General features: G+C 33.3%; 1 protein-coding gene and 1 long non-coding RNA gene across 2 annotated transcripts; both read left to right on the forward strand.

Annotated features, from left to right (window-relative positions):
• Nucleotides 1–1238, forward strand: LOC128290113 (uncharacterized). Its single transcript, XR_008279756.1, has 2 exons — nucleotides 1–142; nucleotides 1059–1238. It is a non-coding gene; the product is annotated as an uncharacterized LOC128290113 (long non-coding RNA).
• A 20830-nt stretch (nucleotides 1239–22068) lies between these two features.
• Nucleotides 22069–23283, forward strand: LOC108474742 (LOB domain-containing protein 42-like). Its single transcript, XM_017776753.2, has 2 exons — nucleotides 22069–22449; nucleotides 22540–23283. Exons 1-2 carry the CDS (start codon nucleotides 22260–22262, stop codon nucleotides 23043–23045), a joined length of 696 nt encoding a protein of 231 aa, XP_017632242.1. The 5' UTR covers nucleotides 22069–22259; the 3' UTR covers nucleotides 23046–23283.
• The last annotated feature ends 356 nt before the right edge of the window (nucleotides 23284–23639 follow it).

Consider the following 23639-nt stretch of genomic DNA (forward strand, 5'->3'; position numbering starts at 1 on the left):
AATATGAAGTTTTATTAAAAGAAAAAGGGGTGAAAAGAAATAAGTTTTGTCCATCTTTGTTCATCATAGCTGAAAGTTAGAGAAGAGAAAGGAGAGGAGAAAACTCTTGAGTATTCGGTCATTAGGAGGAGGAAAATTGAAGGTAAGTTCTTGGTACCTTGCTTCTATTTTGAGGTTCATGAGTTCTTCTCGATTCTACCTTAACTCTTGAAGTATATTTTGATTTTTAGTTGTGTTGTGAGCATTTAGTCATGAATTAAAATGAAGGAAATGGTTGTTGTTTCATGTTCTTTTGATGAAAAATGGAAGATAGGTGAAGTTGAGCCAAACAAATGAGCATGCATGTGCCTTAGATGTTAAAGGGAAAAATCAGCTAACATGTTGTGCTTTAAAATGATGAAATGGAGCTTATACTTAAGTAAAATCATAGATATGTGATGATTGATTGGTGATATACATGTTTAAATAACATGCATGCAAGGTATGTGTGAAAGAGTGATTTGGTAATAAATCTGCTTGGGACAGCAGCAGTAACGTGACTTTGGAAAATCACCATAAATTTTGGGAGAAGAATTAGAAGCTGAATAAATTATGTAATTAAAGCTTATTGAGTCTAGTTTCTAATGAAATAAACAAGAACATATTTTGAATTCTGTACAATGAGAAATTTGATTCGTAATGAAGGGTGGTCAGATTAGTCAAACAGTGAAACATGGGAAACTTTGAGAAAAATCTGGTATTGATTGGCTAAACCAAAAATTCTGAAAATTTTATGGATAGAAGATATATGAGTCTATTTTCAGGGAAAATTAACGGCACTTGATTTGGAGTTTCGTAGCTCCAGTTATAAATGATTTAGTGACTGTTGCTCAGGAAGACAGCTTGCAGTGAAATTATGATTATGTGGTAAACATTGGCAAAAATTTGTTAATGAGTTGCTTATTGATTTCTTATAAGCTTACTATGATCTGTAGGTGTGGTTGGCCGAATATTGTAAGGGGTTAATACGTAGTTTGTATTTGAATAGTTAGATTAACGTGTTAGTAATCCAATTGTAGGCGGTTCGTGTGTGGATCTCGTCAGCATATCGTCACAAACAGGTGTGTAACTAACACCCTCTTTCTTAGTCTAGATCGGCAAAAGTCGAAAAGCCGAAATGCCGAAAATCGGTATTTTGTAGATTTGCGAGTGTGCGAATGCTCGTGAGGTAAATCGATTAATGTTTTTGGTAAGCTGCAATGTTTGGATTGCAAAGTGCATGATTTCTGTGCCCTCGATATTTTTGGGCTTAATGGGTCAAAATTGGAATGATGGGCCAACGGGCCCAATTCGGTAAGAACCCTCGGTACGTGATTCTGTTAGTACGTGAAAGGTAGGAATATGCATGAAAAACCCTAAAATAGATAAATTATTGAAATACCTTTAAAAGTGGAAAATTTACAGTTTTACCCCTAGTAGATAAATTACCGAAATACCCCTAGGGTTAAATTGACCTAAATGCATGTTTGACTGTTGTTATTTACTGCATGCCATGTTATTATCTGATGCATGGGACTGGGATATTGACGGAGGAAGTACTGAAAGTGGCTTGTCCACGTCTCGGAGGCTTTGCCTCAATTCTATGATAACTGAGCAAAGCAAGGTCAAGAATGTGGAGTGTTGGGTGCGTGGGTTGAGCTATTCCCCACATGGAGTGTATGGCTGGTACGGTGGAGTGTAGTGGTTGGTGGGTTGAGTAGTCTCCCAAATGGGCTTGCATATGTTTACTTGATGTTGCATGTATTTTGAAATGGGCCTATGGGCCATATTGTTATCTGAATAAGGGCTAAGGCCCGGTTTATTGTAATCTGAAAAGGGCTCGCCCAGACCACTTATTACTGAATGGGCTTAGGCCCAATAGGCTTGAGCTGACTTGGGCTTTGAATGGGTTTTCCTTACACATCGAGTTTCCCCAAACTCATCCTTTTATTTTCATCCACGCAGAAATCCCCAACCATAGTGGGCTTGGAGTGTGAGGGAATTCGGAGTGGCCACCCGCTCGAAAGTTTGATTTTCTTCCGTGAACTGGACATCCTTTTAATTACGTTTGAGGTTTTGGGCTTTTAAATGTAATAAGGCCGCTTATTTATTTTTGATGGTTTTAATATGTATTACTAAGATAGGTAATACTTATTTTAACTGTTGAAATTGGATAGCTTTAGGCGCATTTTCAAAAATAACAGTTGATTTCAAAATAACACGACAACAAGCAAAGCTTCCGCATGAAAGTATTTTCCAAAATTAATCACTTTTCCTAAAATGACTTAATCAAATCGGTTTCTTAGAAATATCCATGACGTTAAGGTGTGGCAATGGCGTATGCATGTCAGGATTGGATCCGAAGGAGCTTGGTATTAAGCGATCCGATGGACTCACCACCTCTTTTCGGTTTCCTACCGGTGCACGACTTCCATTCACTTTAACCTATAATGAAATTAATCTTTTGAACATCAAGTACGATTTTCTGGACTTAGAATGGAAATTTTTTTTTTACGTTTTTGATGTGGCATGCCGGATCCGGCCATAACTTCTGGGCTGGGTTTGGGGTGCTACATTAGAATTCTCACCATAGATGTCATCTAATCGTTAATAGGTAAACAATTTTTAAAACTAAATTTGAGTTAGCTGCTACTTGATAAATTCAATAGTTAAGTTGAATTTACATCTCTGTGTCCATTTTACGGTCTATGTTCGAGATTTATGATTGTCCCTCCTAACAATGTAGTCCTCAAGATTTGAACCTACTTCTCCCTTTGAAAATACATTATGCCTTACCACTACACCTAACACTAATTGATAATTTAATCTTGATAGAATAATATATTAATTTATTTTGTATAGTTTTAGGATAAAAGATTAATATAATAATTTGAATATTTCATTCTTTGAAAAAAACATATTTTATCTTAAACATATTTTTAAATAAAAGTCCCTACATATCTTATTCAACACAATTTTTAAAATTTATAATTAAAAATTAATAAAATTATTAAACATATTTAAAAATTAAAATATTTAATTTCAATAAAATAATTTTTTAATAATTTATCAAACACATGAATTATTTTCCTTTAAATTGAAGGTACATTTGGATGTCACTCCATTGAAACTTTTAAAACGGAGCCTCAATTTCACTTGAGGAAGGGATATGCCCTGAATTTTAGCTTCTTATTTTGTATTTTTATTTAAAATTATTTACAATTTTATTATACATATTTTATTAATGTATGTTTAATAAAATATTATTTTATTAAATTTAATTGTTTATTATTTAACGTAAATATAATTTTTATAACTCTTAATATTTTTAATTATTATTTAACATATTTATTTAATTTATATTTTATCAAATAATATAAATGTAATTTTAATGAATCTTACTAATTTATTCTATATAGATACACATTTTAATATAATATTTTTAATGATTATTTGCTTCTGAATCTAAATATTATTTTAACACTAAGGCTGGATAGGGTGTTAAATAATACTATAAGAGCACTTCACATCAATTGTAATGATTTGAAATTCAGTGATGTTGAAAAATGTAGTTTCAAGATTCTATTTTCCGTAAGTTGAGCCTGTAAATATTAAATAAAAATATTTACGGAGTTATTATAAAAACATATTGAAGTTCAATTAAATAATTTAGCAGAAAAAGAGATTAATTAAGGCTTAGAGATTAAATCGTAAAAGTCCAATTACTATCGAGTTTTAATTAACAAAAAACTTAAAGACTTAAATTGCAATTAGCCAAACATCTAAAATGGTAATTAAACCATTTATAAACAAGAGATAGTGGATGATGATGGCAAAATCTACTAAAAATGATTAAATTAAAATTAAATTAATTAAGTCATGTTAATGTTAATTAAGTTAGTTTAATTAAGTAACAATCAAAGTAAAATAATAAAATTAGTGGAGAAAAATGGTATCATCTTCTCTTACCTATTCTATCGTTCACATAAGAAAGAAAAACAAAAAGGAAAAACCTTCAAGCTTTTGAAACTTTCGGCCATAAATAGGTAAGCAAAATTAGGTCATTTTCTTGTAATTCTTATATATTTGTGGTCATGAGAGCTTAATTTAGCTAGCACATGTATCAATTTTTTGAAACTGTTAGAGTATTAGAAAGTTGTTATTGTTGATTTCTTGAAGAATTAGGTTTGAAATTGATAGATTTTAGGCTTAGGCTACGAAAAAGACTAAATTGTAAAGTTAATTTAGTTTGGTTGTTAATGTTGGTACATTAAGGACCAAATTAAATAAATGTAAAACTATCATGAAATTTTGCTAGAAATAGAAAATATAAGGTCCCTAATGAAAATATGTGAAATCGAATTCTAATCCGAAGTTAGGAATTGAAAGTTATGTATGTCTTGAGTTCAAGGACTAAATTAAATAAAATGTAAAATATGTGTGGCTTTGCATTTAAGTGTGAACTGGATGAAAATTGATAATTGTTTATCTTTCATATTATTGTACATAAATATAGACAATGTCAAGCCGTTGAAAGGGGAAGGAAATTCGAGAGATGCCAACGAGTGAAGCGAGATATCAGTTTGTTCTTTTATGATTCAAGATAAATTTAATTGCTTGCATTTATATATTAATTGCATGATTTAATATCAAAGTAAAAATATAATTGTCATATGAATTGACTTGATGTGATTGTTATTGAATATCATGATAATGGACTAAATTGAATAGAATGGAAAGTAAGTATGATTTTATGAAACATGATTTGTAATATTTGAATGGATTAATTATGTTATATGGTATTAATTAATTGTGGATTGATGATGGTTTGAGATACGATTATGAAATTGAATGTGAAATTATACATATAAATTGGATTAAGTTGAAATGAAAGAGATAAATAGTTGTCATGCAATAAAACAATACATAGAGTACGGAATGCAAATGCGATTGAACATAGGATATGACAAGTGAGCACGAATAGTTACAGGTATGATACTGCATATATGTTTAAATGCTACCCGTATAAACCTAGTAAATGTTAGGATATTTTTAGCATGCCAATAAGGTTATATACCCTCTTAATCAGAGATTTTACATGTTATAATGAGGTCTAGCATTTGTTGCATATTCTTGAGTTATATGATCATAGGTTTAGCTCAGACGAGTAACCTAATATAAATTTTAGGTTATGTGAGCAACCTTGATATAATGTTAGCTTGTGTGAGCAACCTTGATATAATGTTAGCTTGTGTGAGCAACTTAATTCACCCGTGTACCCGAGTCCATTTTACTAAGGTTCTATTGGGCGAATCATAATAAATGAAATCAGAAACTTGAAAATGTAATGAAATATATTGATAAGAAAATATGGTAGTGAAATGAATTATGTGAAAATGTTATAAATATGTGAATTAATAAATGTATATGGAAACTATATGTGTGCTTTTATGTTACTTGTATTCTATGTGATTCATGTTAAAGAGAATGAATAAAAGAGATTATGAAAATGGTTGGGAATGAGTCCTATAGGCCGAAATGAGTACGAATAGGTTGGTAGATTACAAAAAGGGATTGAAAGGTTAGTTATAAAGGTAAATGATATGGATTAATCATGAGATTTGGATGACTTAATGTTAATGAATTAAGTGTATAAGTGTTGAATATGAAAGCTAAATGGTTAAATCATACTAATTGATCATAGAATTGGATGGCTTAATGTTAAAGGTATGTATGTTTGTTTGATAAATGGAATGGAATGTTAAATGTTATAAAGTTGGGCATTTGATAACTAGTATCAATTAGTTAATTCTATTACAATAATGAATGGATTGATTTGATGTTAATTGCAACAGGTATACTCCAATATAAAGTTGACAGTAAAATTGCTTGACATGATAGGAATATAAATTGAGTAGAAATTGTATTTGAACTTATTATGATTAATTGTTTAAGTTAATATGATTAATTGTATCATGAAAGTACCAGTGGGCTTTGTTACTTAGCGTATGGTTTATTTTCTCCGTGCATAGGTATATGTTAATCCTGAGTTATGAGAAGTGATTTCCAGCAACCAGCTAGTGGTCCTCGACTCTACAATGTTTGTATAGTCCCAGTTTGTTAAATATATGGCATGTACTTAGGTTGAATCTTTTTTTGGTATAATATGTAATCTTGTGTACATTTGAAGTTGGAATTGATATTTTGAGTTAGTCATATGTTTGATAATTAATGATTTGTTGATATGTTTTTAACTTGTATTGAAATGTATAGACATGTATCCTAATACCAAGTAGACTAAAGGGTTGGCTTATGAATTTAAATATGTCACAAAGTTAGAAAGGCATAAAAAATATTGTTACATTTATGGTTTATTGAGTTGGTATACAAGTCAAAAGTTTTGAATGGTTTGTGCCAGCCTATATGTTGTATGGTAATTATAAAATGGTTGATTGGTATTTGTACGTTGTGAATAAGGTAGTATTGTATAAAATTGAACTTTTGGAACATATATGTATTTGGCTAGAAAAGTACATTAGAAATGTTGAATTGCTTTTTAGGTAAGTACGAATTGGTGCCATTTTAATTTATTTGAAAATAGGCAGTCATGTTGCGACGCCGACCTCTTATCGTCGTGACAAGACCTAGTCAGTAAGTTGCATTTTGATGAGAAACCCCTAAAGTCTCGATGTTAACTCGTTATTTTGCAAACTTTATGATTTAGTTCTAATTAATTTGACCTCAAGTTAACAAAAGAGCTTTCATAAGCTCATATGAGACCTGGAAATGAATATGTATCATATTATAATCATGTAATATATTTGTAAGCATATTAATATGATCATATTATGTACTTAATTGATCGTAGTTGCTATGGCAGCGAATGTGACATCCCATAGCTCGGATGCGACGATCATGTCGGGTATGGGGTGCTACACATATGGTGTGGGGAAAACCACTATAATATGTGTGGTTCCTACTATGAATGATGCCGAGAGTCGTAAGGTTTGATGGTTGGAGAAGGTTTAGGTGATACTAGAGTAGAATTTTTTACTTTGTTCTAGCTAATGCCTTTCTTCTTAGATGAGGGGGTATTTATAGACAGAAAAAGGGCTTGGATTAAACCTTTATATCATGATTACCTCCTTGTAGAGTCCAATCTTAGGCCCAGTTTAGGGTGTGGACGGATGTGACCTCCTAGGGGCTGATGAACATAGGAATTTGGAATTATTAAATGAGATAGAATTTCAAGTGACAGTTGTACTTGTTGGTGTCGTGGTGATGTCCTTTAAGCATTTTTCATAGTGAGGGATATAGCATGGAAGGTATCCTAGCATAAGGGTGTTACAATTGCCCCCTAGTCATAGAGAAGTTAGAAGTTTACAAACTTCTCTGATATTATTTTCGAGCAATGGTTCCTTGGAGAACAGTTATTTCGCTCTCGAGGCTATTTTTTTTTATTTCACCGTCCTATCGTTACTTCATCTAAAATAGACTTAGGTTCCTTAAAAGGCATCTTGGTTGTCTTTTGTTTTGAATATTTCTTGTGCTCTGAGTGTCCTTTCTATCGTGTTTGCTCTCTCTACTTTCAAAGTTCATCAACCTTTCCTTTTTTTCTAGTAAGTTTTTGCTTCGCTTTTTGTTACTCGTTGGATCTATTTTGTTTGCTTTTTCCTTTTTTCTTTTACATTATAACCATGGTGGTTCCATTTACAAAATCTAGTAGGGGGAGGGGGAAGTGACAATGGGATGAATTCCCACCATATCTGAAGCAAAAAAGAAAGCCTCCATGAAACAAAAAGAAGTTGTTGACGCCCATTATTATTCCCCTACGACAAGATATCTCCCATGCCATGACGAATTTTTAAGTGATATCATCGTAGTGCCATCAAGAATAGTCGACACATCAAACCCAATCTCGTTTAATGATTCCAACTTCCTAGGCTCACCAACCTTTAAAGATGTCAAATTCGACCCACACCCTAAACTTGCCCTAAATTGGACTTTACCATGAGGTAATCATGAGATAAGGGTCCACTCAGGCTTTTCTCCGCCAATAAATACTCCTTTCCTCCATGAAGAAGGGCATAGACTGGAACTAAGTACAAAACCTTTGCTTTGGTATCCTTCAAACTTCTCCAACCATCAAATCTGACGGTTTTTTGCACTATTCATGGTTTGAACCTCGCCCATTCTAGTGGCTCTACACACTTCATACATTGTGAATCACCTTTGTTGTATTTTCATGACCTAGTGTAACCTTAGTGTTATAACAAACATCTATCTCATCATTGATTTTAAGCTCACCACCATAATATTCAATCTCATTATTACAATAATTATTTTCAATCTTACTGCCCCTTCTAAATAAACCCTAAAATATCTCACTTAAACAAATTTGAAATTATTTAATACACTACTTGTGCCCAAATTTAACTCCACAAATAGGATAAAGGGGTGACACGTACTCCTTTTAGCTCCTTTTAGGTAGTAGTAAAAAAAAATAAGTATTTAAAAGACTAAGATATGTGATGGCATTTGAACATTGTTTTTGGAATTTAGATTTTTCATTCACAGTGCCACATAGGAGATATTGGGTTCAATTGAAAAAGTAAAAAAACAAATGCCTATAATTTTTTTAATATATATATATAATTGGTGAATTGATCTTACAAAAATTTGAAAATGACCCACCAAAATTTTTGAAAAAGAATCATTTTATATAAAAATAAATGAATATCTGATAATGCTCTAGAATAACATATTTTTATGTATTAATCATGTGTTTATTCTGAGCTTGATCCTACTAATTTGAGCTATTTATGTCTTTTTATCGATTAGGGACAGATTTGGAGTCAAAAGCAAAATTAAGGGACAAAAGTGTGAATTTGGAGACACAATGGGCTGATATGCGACACAAGAAAAAGATTGTGCCAAAAGTGCGAGCATGGAAGACACAAGGACTAAAAACGCAAAAAAAAAATTATTTTATAAGACTCCATTTTATTTATATTAGGATAATTAATATTAAGATAATTATTAGGATTATTTAATTTTAGGATTTTATTTTAATTATCTTTATTTATCTTTAATTAAATGTATTTATCTTTTTAGAATTTAAGTTAAATTAGACTATCTCCCTAGCACTATAAATAGGGGGTGAAGTGACTCTATTTGGTGTTCATCTTTTACTGTAAACACTCTCCCCCTGAAAGTCTAGGCTTTTGTTTCTTCATATTTTCTTTCAATAAAATTCCCTTTTACATTTTTATATTTATTTCTTTTGCCACCATTATCATGAGCCACTAAAACCTATCTAGCCGAAAGTTGTCAATATTTCCCAAAAAGGGTTCTTGAGGCCTAGAATCCGTACTTAGCCTTCTCGCTAAGTATTCATCATTTCTCCGCACTACGGGCTGACGCTTCCGTCCATGGCTCTTAAGAAGTAAGCTTTTCAGCATATGCAAAGGCGGCCGCTTTGTATGTTTTGGAAGGATTGCATAGTCGGTTCGTTAACTTACTGCATCAGAGGTTGGCGAGCCAAAGAGACGAAATGGCGTGGGATTCACCATTGAGAAGCGTTGATCTAGCATAGATTACTGGCTAGAGTCAGGTTCCCTAAAAATCGTAAGTCTAATATTTGGAGCTAGTGGTTGTAGGCGTCCTCTTCCACTATAACTGGCTTACTTGGGTTGAGAAGGGTCATTTAAAAGCCGAGGATCGAACCCAAGGCGGAATGAGACAACTAGAGGCTGGAATCTACCAATAAGAATTTCTTTTCCTTCAACTCTCTTTATTATTTTTATTATTTTCGTAATCACAATTTCAGTCAACTTTAGATTTTGTTTTTTATTTTTCCAAATCAAATATTTAATTCTGTTATTTTTTTTATTTTTTTCTGTCACGCAAGTTTTCTTGGGCACGATTCTGCCCAGGATTTCGAGAAACAAGCATTCGTATAATCCGATCCCTGAGGATTCGAGCCTACTTCCCATTTACTGTTCTTTTTCATTATTTTACAGGGAATAGGATATTTTTGGTGCTCTCAATGACCGCATCAAATTTTGGCGCCGTTGCCGGGGATCGGTAACGTACTAATCTTGTTTTTTTGTTTCTTATGACCAGATCTGCTCTAGGAACTCTTACGTTTGATTCGGAGATTGAAAAGACTGCAAGAGCTAATCGCAAGGAAATAAAGCTAAAGAAAAAGCAGTCAGCGGTGGTTGGGACTCAAAGTAATCCACCGCTAGGAATCAGAATCGACGATGAAGTAGAGTCTAGGGTTAACGAAAACCCTACTCAAACTTTTGAAGGCGAAAAATTAGAAGTCGATTCCCTAGAAGAAGTGCTTAACGCTAGGGTTGACATAAACCTTAATTTAGAACCTCAACCTATGGCTCAGACAATTCGGCAATTGGCCGAAGCGCCGATGGAACAATCGCCACTATGCATCGCATATCCTACTATGGATACTGATTTCGAGCTAAAATCAGGATTGATTCAGCTACTGCCAACTTTCCGTGGGTTACAAAATGAAAACCCCCACAAGCATTTAAAAGAATTCCATATGGTTTGTTTGAGTATGAAACCTCAGGGGGTAACTGAGGATCAAATTAAATTGCGCGCTTTCCCTTTTTCCCAAGCAAATTCAGCTAGGGAATGGTTATTTTATTTACCTCTTGGATCCATTACAACTTGGGCTGATCTATCTTGCTTATTTCTTAACAGGTTTTTCCCTACATCACGAGCGGCTGAGTTAAGAAGGGATATCGTGGGAATATGGTAAAAAGAGGCAGAATCTCTATACGACTATTGGGAACGATTTAAGAAGTTGTGTGCGAGTTGCCCACAACATGGTATAACAGAGCAATCTCTCCTCCAATACTTTTATAAAGGCCTGAAACCCATGGAGATGAATATGGTAGACGTCGTTAGTGGAGGAGCATTGGTCAACATGACTCCCTAATAAACAAGAGACTTGATCTCCACAATGGCGGCAAATTCTCAATAATTTCGAATTAATCCTGAACCCCCTGGAAGGGTTCACCAGCTAAGTAATTCTACCTTTGAGGATAGACTTGATAGACTTACTAATATTGTGAATTCTCTTATTGCAAAAAAAGTAAAACCAGCCCGAGTATGCGGAATATGTGCTACACCTGAACATACGACTGATGCGTGTCCTAGCCTATGTGACGATACTATGGCCTATTTAGATGCTGTGGGAAATTTTTCTGGGCCACCACAAAGGCGATACGACCCTTATGCCAATACCTACAACCCAAGATGGAGGGACCACCCTAACTTTACTTATGGGGCTAATCCACGATATAACCAGCCATACCAAAATTGGGTCCCACAATAGCCACAAGATTCAGGTAATTCTCTGGAAACTTTGGTCAATAAATTAGCAGCTAATGTCCTTGATTTTCAACAGCAAACTATTAATTTCCAAAAAGAAACAAAGGCATCTATAAGAGAATTGACCACGTCAATTGAGAAATTGAGTTCTCAAGGGAAGCTGTCGTTGCAAACAGAACCAAACCCGAGATAGAATGCAAATGTAGTAACTTTGCGAAGTGGAAAGGTGCTGGAACCAATTCTTGGCAAGAATCTTGACCAAGAAATCGCCCATGAAACTCCAGAAAATGACGAACAGATCTGAGCGAAACCCCTACTGCAAAAAATCCAACATCTATTTCCAGGACGACTAAACCAGTGTCGGAAAGGTAAGGAAGACAAAGAAATCTTAGAAACATTCAGAAATGTCGAGATCAACATACCACTGTTGGATGCCATCAGACAGATTCCAAGGTATGCCAAATTCCTTAAAGAGCTTTGCACCAACAAATGAAAGTTAACAGGCAATGAAAAGGTAAGTGTTGGTGAAAATGTTTCCGTAGTGCTACAGCGGAAAATGCCGGTTAAATGTAAAGATAGGGGTATGTTCGCTATTCCATGCAAAATTGGCCACTTAGGAATTAAAAAGGCTATGTGAGATTTAGGGGTATCCATAAATGTTATGCCTTATTCTATTTATGAATCACTTAACGCGGGTTTTCTGACGAAAACAGGTGTTACCATTCAGTTGGCAGACAGGTTTATTGTGCATCCCGAAGGAGTTCTCGATGACGTATTAGTCAAAGTCAATGGACTTATCTTCCCTACAGATTTTTATGTGATAAAAATGGAGGAGGATAACACTCCTGGGTTTTTAGACATCTTGTTGGGGCGACCTTTCCTTAGTACTGCCAATACTAAGATTGATGTACGAAGCGGAACCCTCACGATGGAGTTTGACGGGGATATCGTGAAGTTTAACATTTATGGCACTATTAGTCACCCAAGTGAAGTCTTGGACGTAAACCGTGTCGACATAATTGACTCATCAGTAGAAAAAACTTTTGAGTCATCTTATGGAGATAAATCTAAAATGATGTTTGATGATTTTGAATCTGTTAATAAATTATTGGCTCCCATGAATACTAAACTTCTACCTTCTGTTGTGCAAGCACCGGATCTGAAATTAAAACCACTTTCCAAACATCTCAAATGCACATTTTTGGAGAATGATGAGACCATTGCTGACTTAAAAGAGATAAACCCCTTAGAGGAAAATACAGAACCAAAGAAAGAGGCGTAAGGACGATTAAACCCAAATATGGTGGATGTGTTAACAAATGAGAATTTCCAAGCTCATAAGAATGAAAGAATTCAGCTGGAACAGCCCCAACACTAGTTGGGGTGTCAAGTTAGCGACGTTAAACAAGCGCTTGTTGGGAGGTAACCCAATTTTTATTTTTATTTTATTTTATTTTATTTTTATTTTTATTTTTATTTATTTTATCTTATTATTTTATTTTATTCAGATATTAATAAAATTCTTTTCTTCTAGGTAAACTGAAACGAAGATAAGAAGAAAGGAGGAACGACAAATCTGCAGCCAAACAGCCCCTACTCGACACTTTTGGCCAGCAACTAGCGGATCTCGTTGCCATCATACGTGAACGACAGTAATTACATGGGGAGTTCCTCTACACCTTTTTCTCCTATTTTATTTATTCCATATCGAGGACTACACCTTTTTCTCCTATTTTATTTATTCCACATCGAGGACTATGTGTTTTAAGTAGGGGGAGGCATTCCTCATTATTTCTGTCATTTAGATGCTGAATTTTTGTTGTTGCTCCCATATTTTTTTTAAGAATATTTTGCCTCTTTTCATGCCCAAGAATTTGACCACGACTTGCCCACTGTTTGACCTACATGCATGATTCTTATCTACTGAGTTAATTATGATTTTACTTGATAGATTTCATCTCTACTGTTTTATTTCTTTTAGTTTACATAATTATGATTAATGAAGTTAACCCTATCTTGATTTTGGTAAATTTGATTAAGTCTAAATACAAGAGGACACTTAATATAATTGCATGCTTAAAATATTTTCATGACTATTAAGGTGGTTACTGAAACTTATTTTTGACACTTGATTGTTTTTCCTAAGTCCTCCAAAATTAAAATTTCGTTTAATAATAATAATGTTTCCGTGGTTATGAGTGCAACTTAAGACGTGACTAGCTGAGTAACCGAGGTAGGGTGCTTGGGTTGTCATCCTATTTTCGTCAAAATGTTGTGTGACGTGTTAGGTAAAACTCCGCTAACCGGAATTAATTTCTAAGAATGTGTTGGGCTGAGTAACCGGGGTGAGGTGCTTGGCTGTCATCTCTCTTCACGTCAAAAGGTTCGATATGTTCTTAGGAAAAATAAAAATTAGGAATGTGTTGGGCTGAGTAACCGGGGTGGGGTGTTTGGCTGTCATCTCTCTTCGCGTCAAAAGGTTCAATATTTTTCCTAAGTAAAAGTAAATAAATAAAGTTGAAATTAAAGTATAAAAAAAAAAGAGAAAAAAACAATAAATAAATATGCATTAATAAAATTGGGGATTAAAGGGAGAAATAAATAAGGTGTCTTGATAGGTTTGGTAATTACCTAATTTTCATGAAATAATCCAAGTCGATCTTAATTTTGTTTGTGTTAATTGGAATACTTTTTCAATTTTACTTAAAGCAAGCTAAGGGTTTTCTTTGTTTTCATATGCATTTTGACTAATTTTTATAAAACTTTGTAGTAGTATTTCTTTCATGGCAGGATTTAATTTTCACGAGGATGTGAGCCATACTTGAGGGCAAGCATGGACTAAGTAGGGGAATTTGATAATGCTCTAGAATAACGTATTTTATGTATTAATCATGTGTTTATTCTGAGCTTGATCCTACTAATTTGAGCTATTTATGTCTTTTTATCGATTAGGGACAGATTTGGAGGCAAAAGCAAAATTAAAGGACAAAAGTACGAATTTGGAGACACAATAGCAGCATATGCGACACAGGAAAAAGATTGTGCCAAAAGTGCGAGCATGGAAGACACAAGGACTAAAAACGCAAAAAGAATATATTTTATTTTATAAGACTCCATTTTATTTATATTAGGATAATTAATATTAAGATAATTATTAGGATTATTTAATTTTAAGATTTTATTTTAATTATCTTTAATTATCTTTAATTAAATGTATTTATCTTTTTAGAATTTAAGTTAAATTAGACTATCTCCCTAGCACTATAAATAGGGGGTGAAGTGACTCTATTTGGTGTTCATCTTTTTTTGTAAACACTCTCCCCTTGAAAGTCTAGGCTTTTGTTTCTTCATATTTTCTTTCAATAAAATTCCCTTTTCCATTTTTATATTTATTTCTTTTGCCACCATTATCATGAGCCACTAAAACCTATCTAGCCGAAAGTTGTCAATATTCCCCAAAAAGGGTTCTTCAGGCCTAGAATCCGTACTTAGCCTTCTCGCCAAGTATTTATTGTTTCTCCGCACTACGGGCTAACGCTTCCATCCATGACCCTTAAGAAGTAAGCTTTTCAGCATATGCAAAGGTGGCTGCTTTGTATGTTTTGGAAGGATTGCATAGTCGGTTCGTTAACTTATTGCGTTAGAGGTTAGCGAGCCAAAGAGATGAAATGGCGTGAGATTCGCCATTGAGAAGCGTTGATCTAGCATAGATTACTGGCTAGAGTCAGGTTCCCTAAAAATCGTAAGTCTAATCTTTGGAGCTGGTAGTCATAGGCATCCTCTTCCACTATAACTGGCTTACTTGAGTTGAGAAGGGTCATTTAAAAGCCGAGGATCGAACCCAAGGCGAAATGAGACAACTAGAAGCTGGAATCTACCAATAAGAATTTCTTTTCCTTCAACTCTCTTTATTATTTTTATTATTTTCGTAATCACAATTTCAGTCAACTTTAGATTCTGTTTTTTTTATTTTTTCCCAATCAAATCTTTAATTCTGTTATTTTTTTTATTTTTATTTTGTCACGCAGGTTTTCTTGGGCACGGTTCTACCCAGGATTTCGAGAAACAAACATTCGTATAATCCGATCCCTGAGGATTCGACCCTACTTCCCCTTTACTGTTCTTTTTCATTATTTTACAGGGAATAGGATTTTTTTGGTGCTCTCAACGACCGCATCAATATCTCTCCACTTTTAAATTCCCAAAATTCCTAATCCTTTTATTTGCCTTCAATAGTCATCACTTTTCTTTAAAGTTTCTCTTATTCTCTCACACACATTCTCTAGAATTTATACAAGATAGGTCCAATCTTTTAATACTTTCAAGTGAGTCTCCTTAAGTTGATAACAACTCTTCCTTTCTTTTCGGTCTTTATTGACTAATCTCTAGAATATTAGGATTGTGGCTAACCCTTAGAAAATTAGGATTATGGGTTTTTCTTGTGATAGATTAGGATTTTTATGCAAAATTTAGTTTTTCATTTATCAAAAGAGTGGAATGTTGATTTTGTATGAGATTCCTAACATCTTGATTGTGCAATAATTTTAGAGGTTGATTAAATTGTATTTATAATCTTGAATTTTTTTCAATATTGATTAGAAACTTATCCTTTTTTTTTTAAAAATAGTTTTTGGTGGTGCGATTATTGTGAATCTTGTGTTTGAAAATTTTATTTTTGTAAAAGAAAATTACCAATTGTATGTTAGCTTCGTGATAACCTTTGTGTTTAAAACTTAAATTTATTTGTTCTAAATGTTTAACAGAAATGAAGAAATATTTTAAAAGAAAGTCTAAAGTAGAGTATTTTCTAAAAGAAAGGCTTCAATTTATTTGTTCTAAATGTTGGCTTGTTTTGATTTTGTTAGTTGCTACAAGTGTGGAAAGAGTACTTTTTGCAATGAAGTTGTGAAAAATCTTTGAAGAATTGAATTGAAGATCAATAGATCAATAATTGTTTGATTACATATGTTTAGAAATATATTTTTAACAAACATTGACAATGAAAAGAAAATTCAATAGTTTTAACATATCAAAAAGTGCGTGGACAATTATTAAAAAAGGCACATATTATTCATATTTATTTGATTACATTGTTTTAAGTAATTGTTTTAATAGTTTTGCAATAGTCTTCCATTTGACCAAATACATTGGTTTATTCATGGTTAATATTATATATTAGTCTATATAACTTTCATAAACATTTTAATTTTAAAAAATTGATTCAACAAATCTAAATTTCTTGGCACCGCCTTTACTCATAGTATATCAAGTTAATGTATACATAATGAGAGATTTTTTTTTAATTAGGGTGAGAAATATGATTACTTGAGATTGAATCTAAGTGCTCATGCTTATAACATAATACTTTTGCCACTAGACTAAAAGATTGTTGACATGTATAATAAGAGTTGAATGTAAAATATAAAATTCGAACTTTATTTTATTTTTATAACCATAATGCCTCATTTAGTAACTGTTGTAATAACATAAAAAGAAGTTTATTTATTCCATATGTATTGCTATAGTTAACTATAAAATAAAATAAAGAATAGTTAGTATAAATTTAAACTTGAAATTAGGAAGATCAGTAAAATTATTGTAAAAAATAAAATATTTTCAAAATAAAAAAAAAATTCTTTTCTCTTTTCTAAAAATACGGAAATAACTAAATATTACTAATTAAATTAATTTATTAATAATTTATATGCTAAAACGTTTATAAAAATAATACTCATATTAAACATAGTATAAATATGCTCGACTGTTTTACTGAGTAAGCATAAAATTTCAACTAAAACTACTATTATTTTAAATACTTTTTACCATAGAATGAGAATCCGACAATCTAATGTAGGCTAGGTTTCTACTTTCTACTAATGAAAGAAAAGATACCTCAAATTAGTCACCGACATGCAGATTTTTTTAACAGAATCAACTCATGCCACTTAGTATTATTATTTTTGGTTATTTTGGGCCCTAGCTACAAGGTTAAATAATTCAATTAGGATGAACGACCGAAGTCAAACGAACAGATCAGAAATATAATTGTGCTAATCTGGCTACATGGCTGAAACGGTATCAGTATATAATAATCGTCTCAAGTTTAATCCCCCCGATAGCTAGGTACGACAGTGAGTGAATAGTGTGGTGATTGTAGAGAGACTATAGATTGCTATTGTATTCTCTCATCACGTGGGCCACTGCGACTTGCATGAACCATCCATGGCTCCATCCATCCTTCTATCTATCTATCTCTCCCTCTCTCTCTTCTCTTACCTAAATTAGCCCCTTTCCATTCATATCTTATACTTCTCCTCCAGAGAAAACAGAGACACACAGCTGCCCAAAGAAAACCAACCTCAACTTTCTTTACAGAAACAGTTTTTGGTTGTTAGATTTCGAAAAGAGTGGGTTTTCTTCAACTTTTCTCCCAATAGTTTTTCAAGGAAATTAAGAAAGAGGAGAGGAGGAGGCATACATGTTTATGTGGATTTTTGTATGGGAATGTGGTTTTTCAGCAGCAGGAGAGTTTTGAATTCTTCTATGGTGGTGATGTTGATTATCTCCGTCTTACAGATTTGGATTTGCAGTGATTGCCGAGCAGGAGCCATAAGGGTTTTTCCAGGGAATGAAATGAGGAAGATGATAGAGAGGAAGGAGTTGTTTCAAACCTACTTCAATGGAACATCCTTCAGTTTCAAGGGAGGCGATAAAGGATTTGAAGATAGCAAACGAAGAGTTCCCAGTTGCCCAGATCCTCTCCACAACTAGTAGCCTGCTACAAAAGCCTTTTCGCTTCTTCTTCCCCCCCCCCCCCCCTAATTAATGGTATCCAAAATACCCACGTTTTTCTCATCATTACAGTGCTAGTGTTTTGAATGGTTTTTGGTGGAAAAACGATGGTATTTTGCAGTTTTAGAACTTCTGTTTCAGTTCTTTTGATTGAGTGGAGGAGGATCCGGGAGTGGCAAGTGTATATATAGTAGTAGTAGAGAATTCAGTTTTATAATTATTACAATCAAACACTGAATGTCTAGATTTTCTATATGTACTTCCTTTTGGATCCTTTTTCTCTAGAAAAAAGAATTTACTTAGCATTTCTCTAAAGAAGAAGAAGAAGAAAGAAAACAGTGGTAAATAAAAATGTAAGAGCAGATCAGAGATCCATGTCCTCTCACTCCAACAATACAAAGATTTCCCATTTTATTTTCGTCACTGTGGAGATGCATCATAAACATAGCAAATACTGAATATTGTTGGTTCACCTTGTGCTTCTTACCTTTTTAACAGAAAGAAAGAAGTTTTATATAGATTTTGATTTGAAAGCTTTATTAAATCTAGCTTAGAAATTTCTTGAAAGTTTTACTAATTACCATAAAAAAAAGAAAAGAAAAAAAAGAAAGAAACAATGTAGCCGTCAGATCCATAAGACTTTAAAATTCACTACCCAATGGTTGACTCCACACAAATATAGAAAAAGGGAAATCAAAAAAAGAAAGCTGAAAGGCATGGAACAATATAACAGAGAGGATCTTCAAAAAGTTCACAGCTTTTTCTTGCGTCTTTTAATTCTTTCTGCTCCATTTGGAATGTCACTGTTATAACTACAAGGCCTAGAAAGGTGTTTTAATTTAGTTAAGTAATAATAAAAAAGGGGGAAAATGAAGTATTAGAAGAAGAGCAATATATATGGCAACAAAGATGTCCTAAATCAGAGTACAGAAAAATTTGTGAAAGTTTTGAATGTTAGATGGAGTGTAGCGGTTGGATACTAGTATAGTTTGGAAACATATGCAAATTTGTATTGCTTCTTGCAGTTTGAAATTTGTCTTGTTGAGGATAAAGTGGGTAAAAGACAATCCATTATCGAGTGCAGACTGAAGAAATTATTTTCTTTTTAAATTTGGGTATTCTTCCATTTTATAGTGCATCTTTGTATTTAGTGTTGTTTTATCAAGTTATAAATATATATATATATATATATATATATATATATATAAACATTTTAACAAAGAGAAAAAAGGAAAATAATAAAAATAAAGCATGGAAATTGATGTTTGAAAATGGGCAGTTAAAAAAGCTGCTTTTCATTTCCTAGCCGTGGTGATTTGTTTGCTAGTGTTTTGGATTTGGAATCAAATTCACTCCAAGACAACTCACCTCACCAATGCATGCAAGTTTGCCCTCTCTCTTCTTTTCGTCTATTTCTTCCTCAATAAGTGTAATCCATATTATCCGTTTTGAATGTAGGAATATTTTTCTAAAAGAACTTATTATAACTCATATATCAACTGAATTATAAGTGTAGGTATATCAATTACCTAACCATGTTCCCTATTAATAAGAAAAGACAGAATGCTTAGGTTTGATTTGCCATATGAAATTTGAGTTGTGATGCCAGGTTTGTATCCTCAAATGGGACCGACAAATTATTAATAATACAACTATACCCCTAACCCAACCCAACCCAACCCAACAAATGTGTTTTGCTACAAATCTTTACAGTGTTTGGAGTGGGGCTAATGGCTTTTCACGTTTGCCAACCTCACTATCTTTAGGCGGCCCAACCAGCTAGCTAAACTCTAACCCACCATCCAAACCACGATCAACACTTTGAAATATATATAATAAATAGTCACCTAATTATTAATTTGTATATATTTTGATCATTAATTTAAAAATGTATATAAATTTATCGTTTTGTTTCTGTTCTGATCATTCTCCATTAAATTAGTAACGAAAATAATGACATTTAATTAATATAATAATACATTTAAGTCAAGGACACCTACAAATAAGGTAAGAAAAGGAACAGGAAGACCTCCCATTAAGTCATCGACGAGGGGTGCTAAGTAATTTTTGAGTTATGTCAGTTACTTCCTTTTCTAAAAGGTACTTGATTAACTATGGTGGTAGAAATTAACAAAGAACCAAGCATCACTTCTTCTAATGATTCTGGAACTAAGCTCAACTTTTCAAGATCATGAAGTAAAAGAATAGTTGAACAATAACATTAGTGATTAAAATAGAATTTAACGATAATATTAGTGATAAAATTAACAGTTTTATAATTTGATGAATTTAAAATTTTAAATATCATGAACAAAACAAAATTAAATTATAGTAGTATGTTATGCAAATAAGATGGTAATGTAAGGACAAGGTGATGTACCGTTTTGGAAGGTAATTACACGGATGGTGAAAGGCGGGCCCAAAGTACAATTGAACCTGCATGGGCTCCTGTTAGGCCTTAATCATTAAAACCCAATTCTCTGTTCCAATTAATGCCCATATCCCATCCGCTTCCTTTTTAAGCACAATGTGGGGTACTTGTGTCCGACGGAAAAATGATCATTCAAAAGCCATCTCATAGAAAAGGTGGAATGTTTATTATACCTTTTAACCACTCCAGGATGTGCACATTTTTTGCAACAACTCTTTATACCTCATTAGTCAAACTCATATTGCATCAATGTGGTTATGTTTAGCTGTATTTTAATTTTATTGTTATAAATATTAACTCACACCAGAATTAAAAATAATTTTTTTTTACTATATCTACGAATGAAGAGTATACATTTTTATGTTGGTGTGATTGTATATATTGTGTTGATACCAAAGGAGACTAGAGATAAAATCAAAATAGAAATCAGGCTATTTGTTAAAACCACAGGCAGTATCTCTTTAGGCGCCCACAGTCTTACATAAAATACTAGACATAACTGATTCCCCCACTTTTTTTTTCTTTGAAGGAAAAAAATAAAATGTATAGAAAATAGAAAAAATACCGATTATTTTAGGATTGAGTAGAGATATTATTCAAAATTTGTAAAAAGAAAAATAGCATTTTAGAAAATACCCAGTCTGATATATGGTAGAAGAATTAGAAAGAAGTAAAAAGAAAAGGATAAATTACTGAGTGATTTGAAGTGAAAATAAGACCCAGGTAGGTCATTTGTACGGACGGACTCCTGAAAACCAGGAGGTATATATTATAAGATGGTTTCAGGGTAGAGCTCGCAATGAGATGTGGCGAGATGCACGCAGTTCTAAGATAAAGGGAGCTTGCGCTTGGCACGTGCATCTGTTGCGGATTTTCTGCCTCTCTCTTCCCTTTTGCTTGCTTGCATGGCTTCCACTTCTCAACTGCTGTCCTCTTTCTGTTTTTGTATTTATCCCCTTTATTTGTATTTCAATAAATCCTTATTCTTAATAAAACTCCTAACAAATTCAACATTTATTTGTACATAAATTACTTATTTACCGGTTAAAATATTAAGGAATTGTTCAATGTGTACAAAAAATAAAAAGGAAAATAAAGGTTGTAGAGTTATATATATATATTATTGGCATGCATTTTGGCCTCTCTGTTTCTCAAATTACAGCATAAATTAGAAGACATAATAATATTTGTAGAAAATTCCATTATCCTATAATCAAGAAAAAAACTCTAATGGGTAATAATGGTATATAATATAAGAAATGAAGAAGTAAAGCTTTGCAAATTAAAAAAGTAATAAAATAAATGATTGATTATGAAGTTAATATAAAATTTGGAAAGAGTACACATTGATATTTAATTAAGGAGTTAAAAGCAAGATGGATGGTAGATTATGTAATAAAATCGTGCATGTAGGGTTGTTTGGAAAAGGAGGAAAGCGCCAAAACCAATCTCATTTACCAAAGAGGGGCAGTCCCCAACTTTACCTAAACAAGAAGAAGAAGAAGGGAAATTAAAGAACACACTCCTCACTCACCCCCGGTTTTCAGGTCTTTTACTCCTTTGGAAACCACTGCGCTGCCCACCTTTATATTAACCATAATCTTTCACTTCTCCTTCTCCTCCTTCTCCCTCGATCTCTCTCTGAAATATAATTACGATGAGGATGAGCTGTAATGGCTGCAGGGTCCTGCGTAAGGGCTGCACCGAAAACTGCACCATTAGACCTTGTCTTCAATGGATCAAGTCCTCTGATTCTCAAGCCAATGCTACTCTCTTCCTTGCCAAATTCTATGGCCGAGCTGGTCTCCTCAACCTAATTGAAGCCGGCCCTGAAAACCTTCGCCCTGGTACGTACTTCATTAACCCCACCCAACCAAAAACAAGATTTCATTAATTGCTTTTAACTTTTTTTTTTTTTGTATGCATTTTGTTTGTAGCTATTTTTAGATCACTTTTATACGAGGCCTGTGGGCGTGTGGTAAATCCAGTTTATGGGTCAATTGGGATGCTTTGGTCCGGGAACTGGGGTGAGTGCCAAGCAGCCGTTGATGCTGTGCTGAAAGGCTCCCCCATAACCCAAACTTCATCATCTTTGGAATCAGTTGAAGAAGAGCAACCGATTTCCCCTCTCAAGACCTACGACATCCGCCATGTCTTCAAGGACACCAAACCAGCTGCAGCAGCAGACATCGAAAAGGTCAAGACCCGCACTCGTTTCAAGCGATCCAGGACTCGCTCCAAGCGACAGGTGGTTGACTCGTGGATGAGCCAACTCGGAAATGGTGACAGCAAAGAAGATGAGAGCACCTTCTCTGTGGAGACCGTGGAGGGTTCGCTGGTAAACCACGCCAAAAGGGGTCCTATCTTGAAGTTTGAGGATAGTAGTAATGTTGGCTTAGAACTCACTCTTGCTTTGCTTCCTGAGGCGACGCACTTAGGATGAAATAATCCACCCTTAAACAAAAAATGAATCCTCCTTTTTTTGCTTCTTTCATTATAGATTGAAGAAATTTTGGCGGCTATAAAACTATCACCTCTAGTTTCAACCTCATCGTATGATAGAATATTAGAATGCTGCAAGTATTTTAAACTTTGTTTCGTTTCTGTTTGGGTCAAAAACAAATGTTGATGGGTTCTTTTTATTTTAAAGACAGCTATATGAAGTTGATAGAATTATTGAATGGTGCTTTCTAGTTTGGTGATATGGTTAGGTGTGATATACTTTCCATATATGGGTTTGTTTAAATTTGTAGGTTTTGATTTATGAGTAGGTTATCACGATGCTGACAAGGCTGCAATAAGAAAATATGACTGGCAGTGGCACCCCAATTTAGATTCTTCTTGGTGCTTGCTGCTGTAAGTTGTAGGCTTCAATTTATTTGTTCATTTGTTTATCTTTTTAATCTAAAATTCTATTCGTACTCTTTTAAATTAGGTACTTTTTTTTTAATTAAAGCCAAATAAATATATACAGAAACATTAAACAAAGATATTCATCAATATTTTATAACGCTCTATTCATCAAAAGGAAATAACG

This window comes from Gossypium arboreum, chromosome 3 (assembly GCF_025698485.1).
Source record: "Gossypium arboreum isolate Shixiya-1 chromosome 3, ASM2569848v2, whole genome shotgun sequence".
In the NCBI taxonomy this organism is placed as follows: domain Eukaryota; kingdom Viridiplantae; phylum Streptophyta; class Magnoliopsida; order Malvales; family Malvaceae; genus Gossypium; species Gossypium arboreum.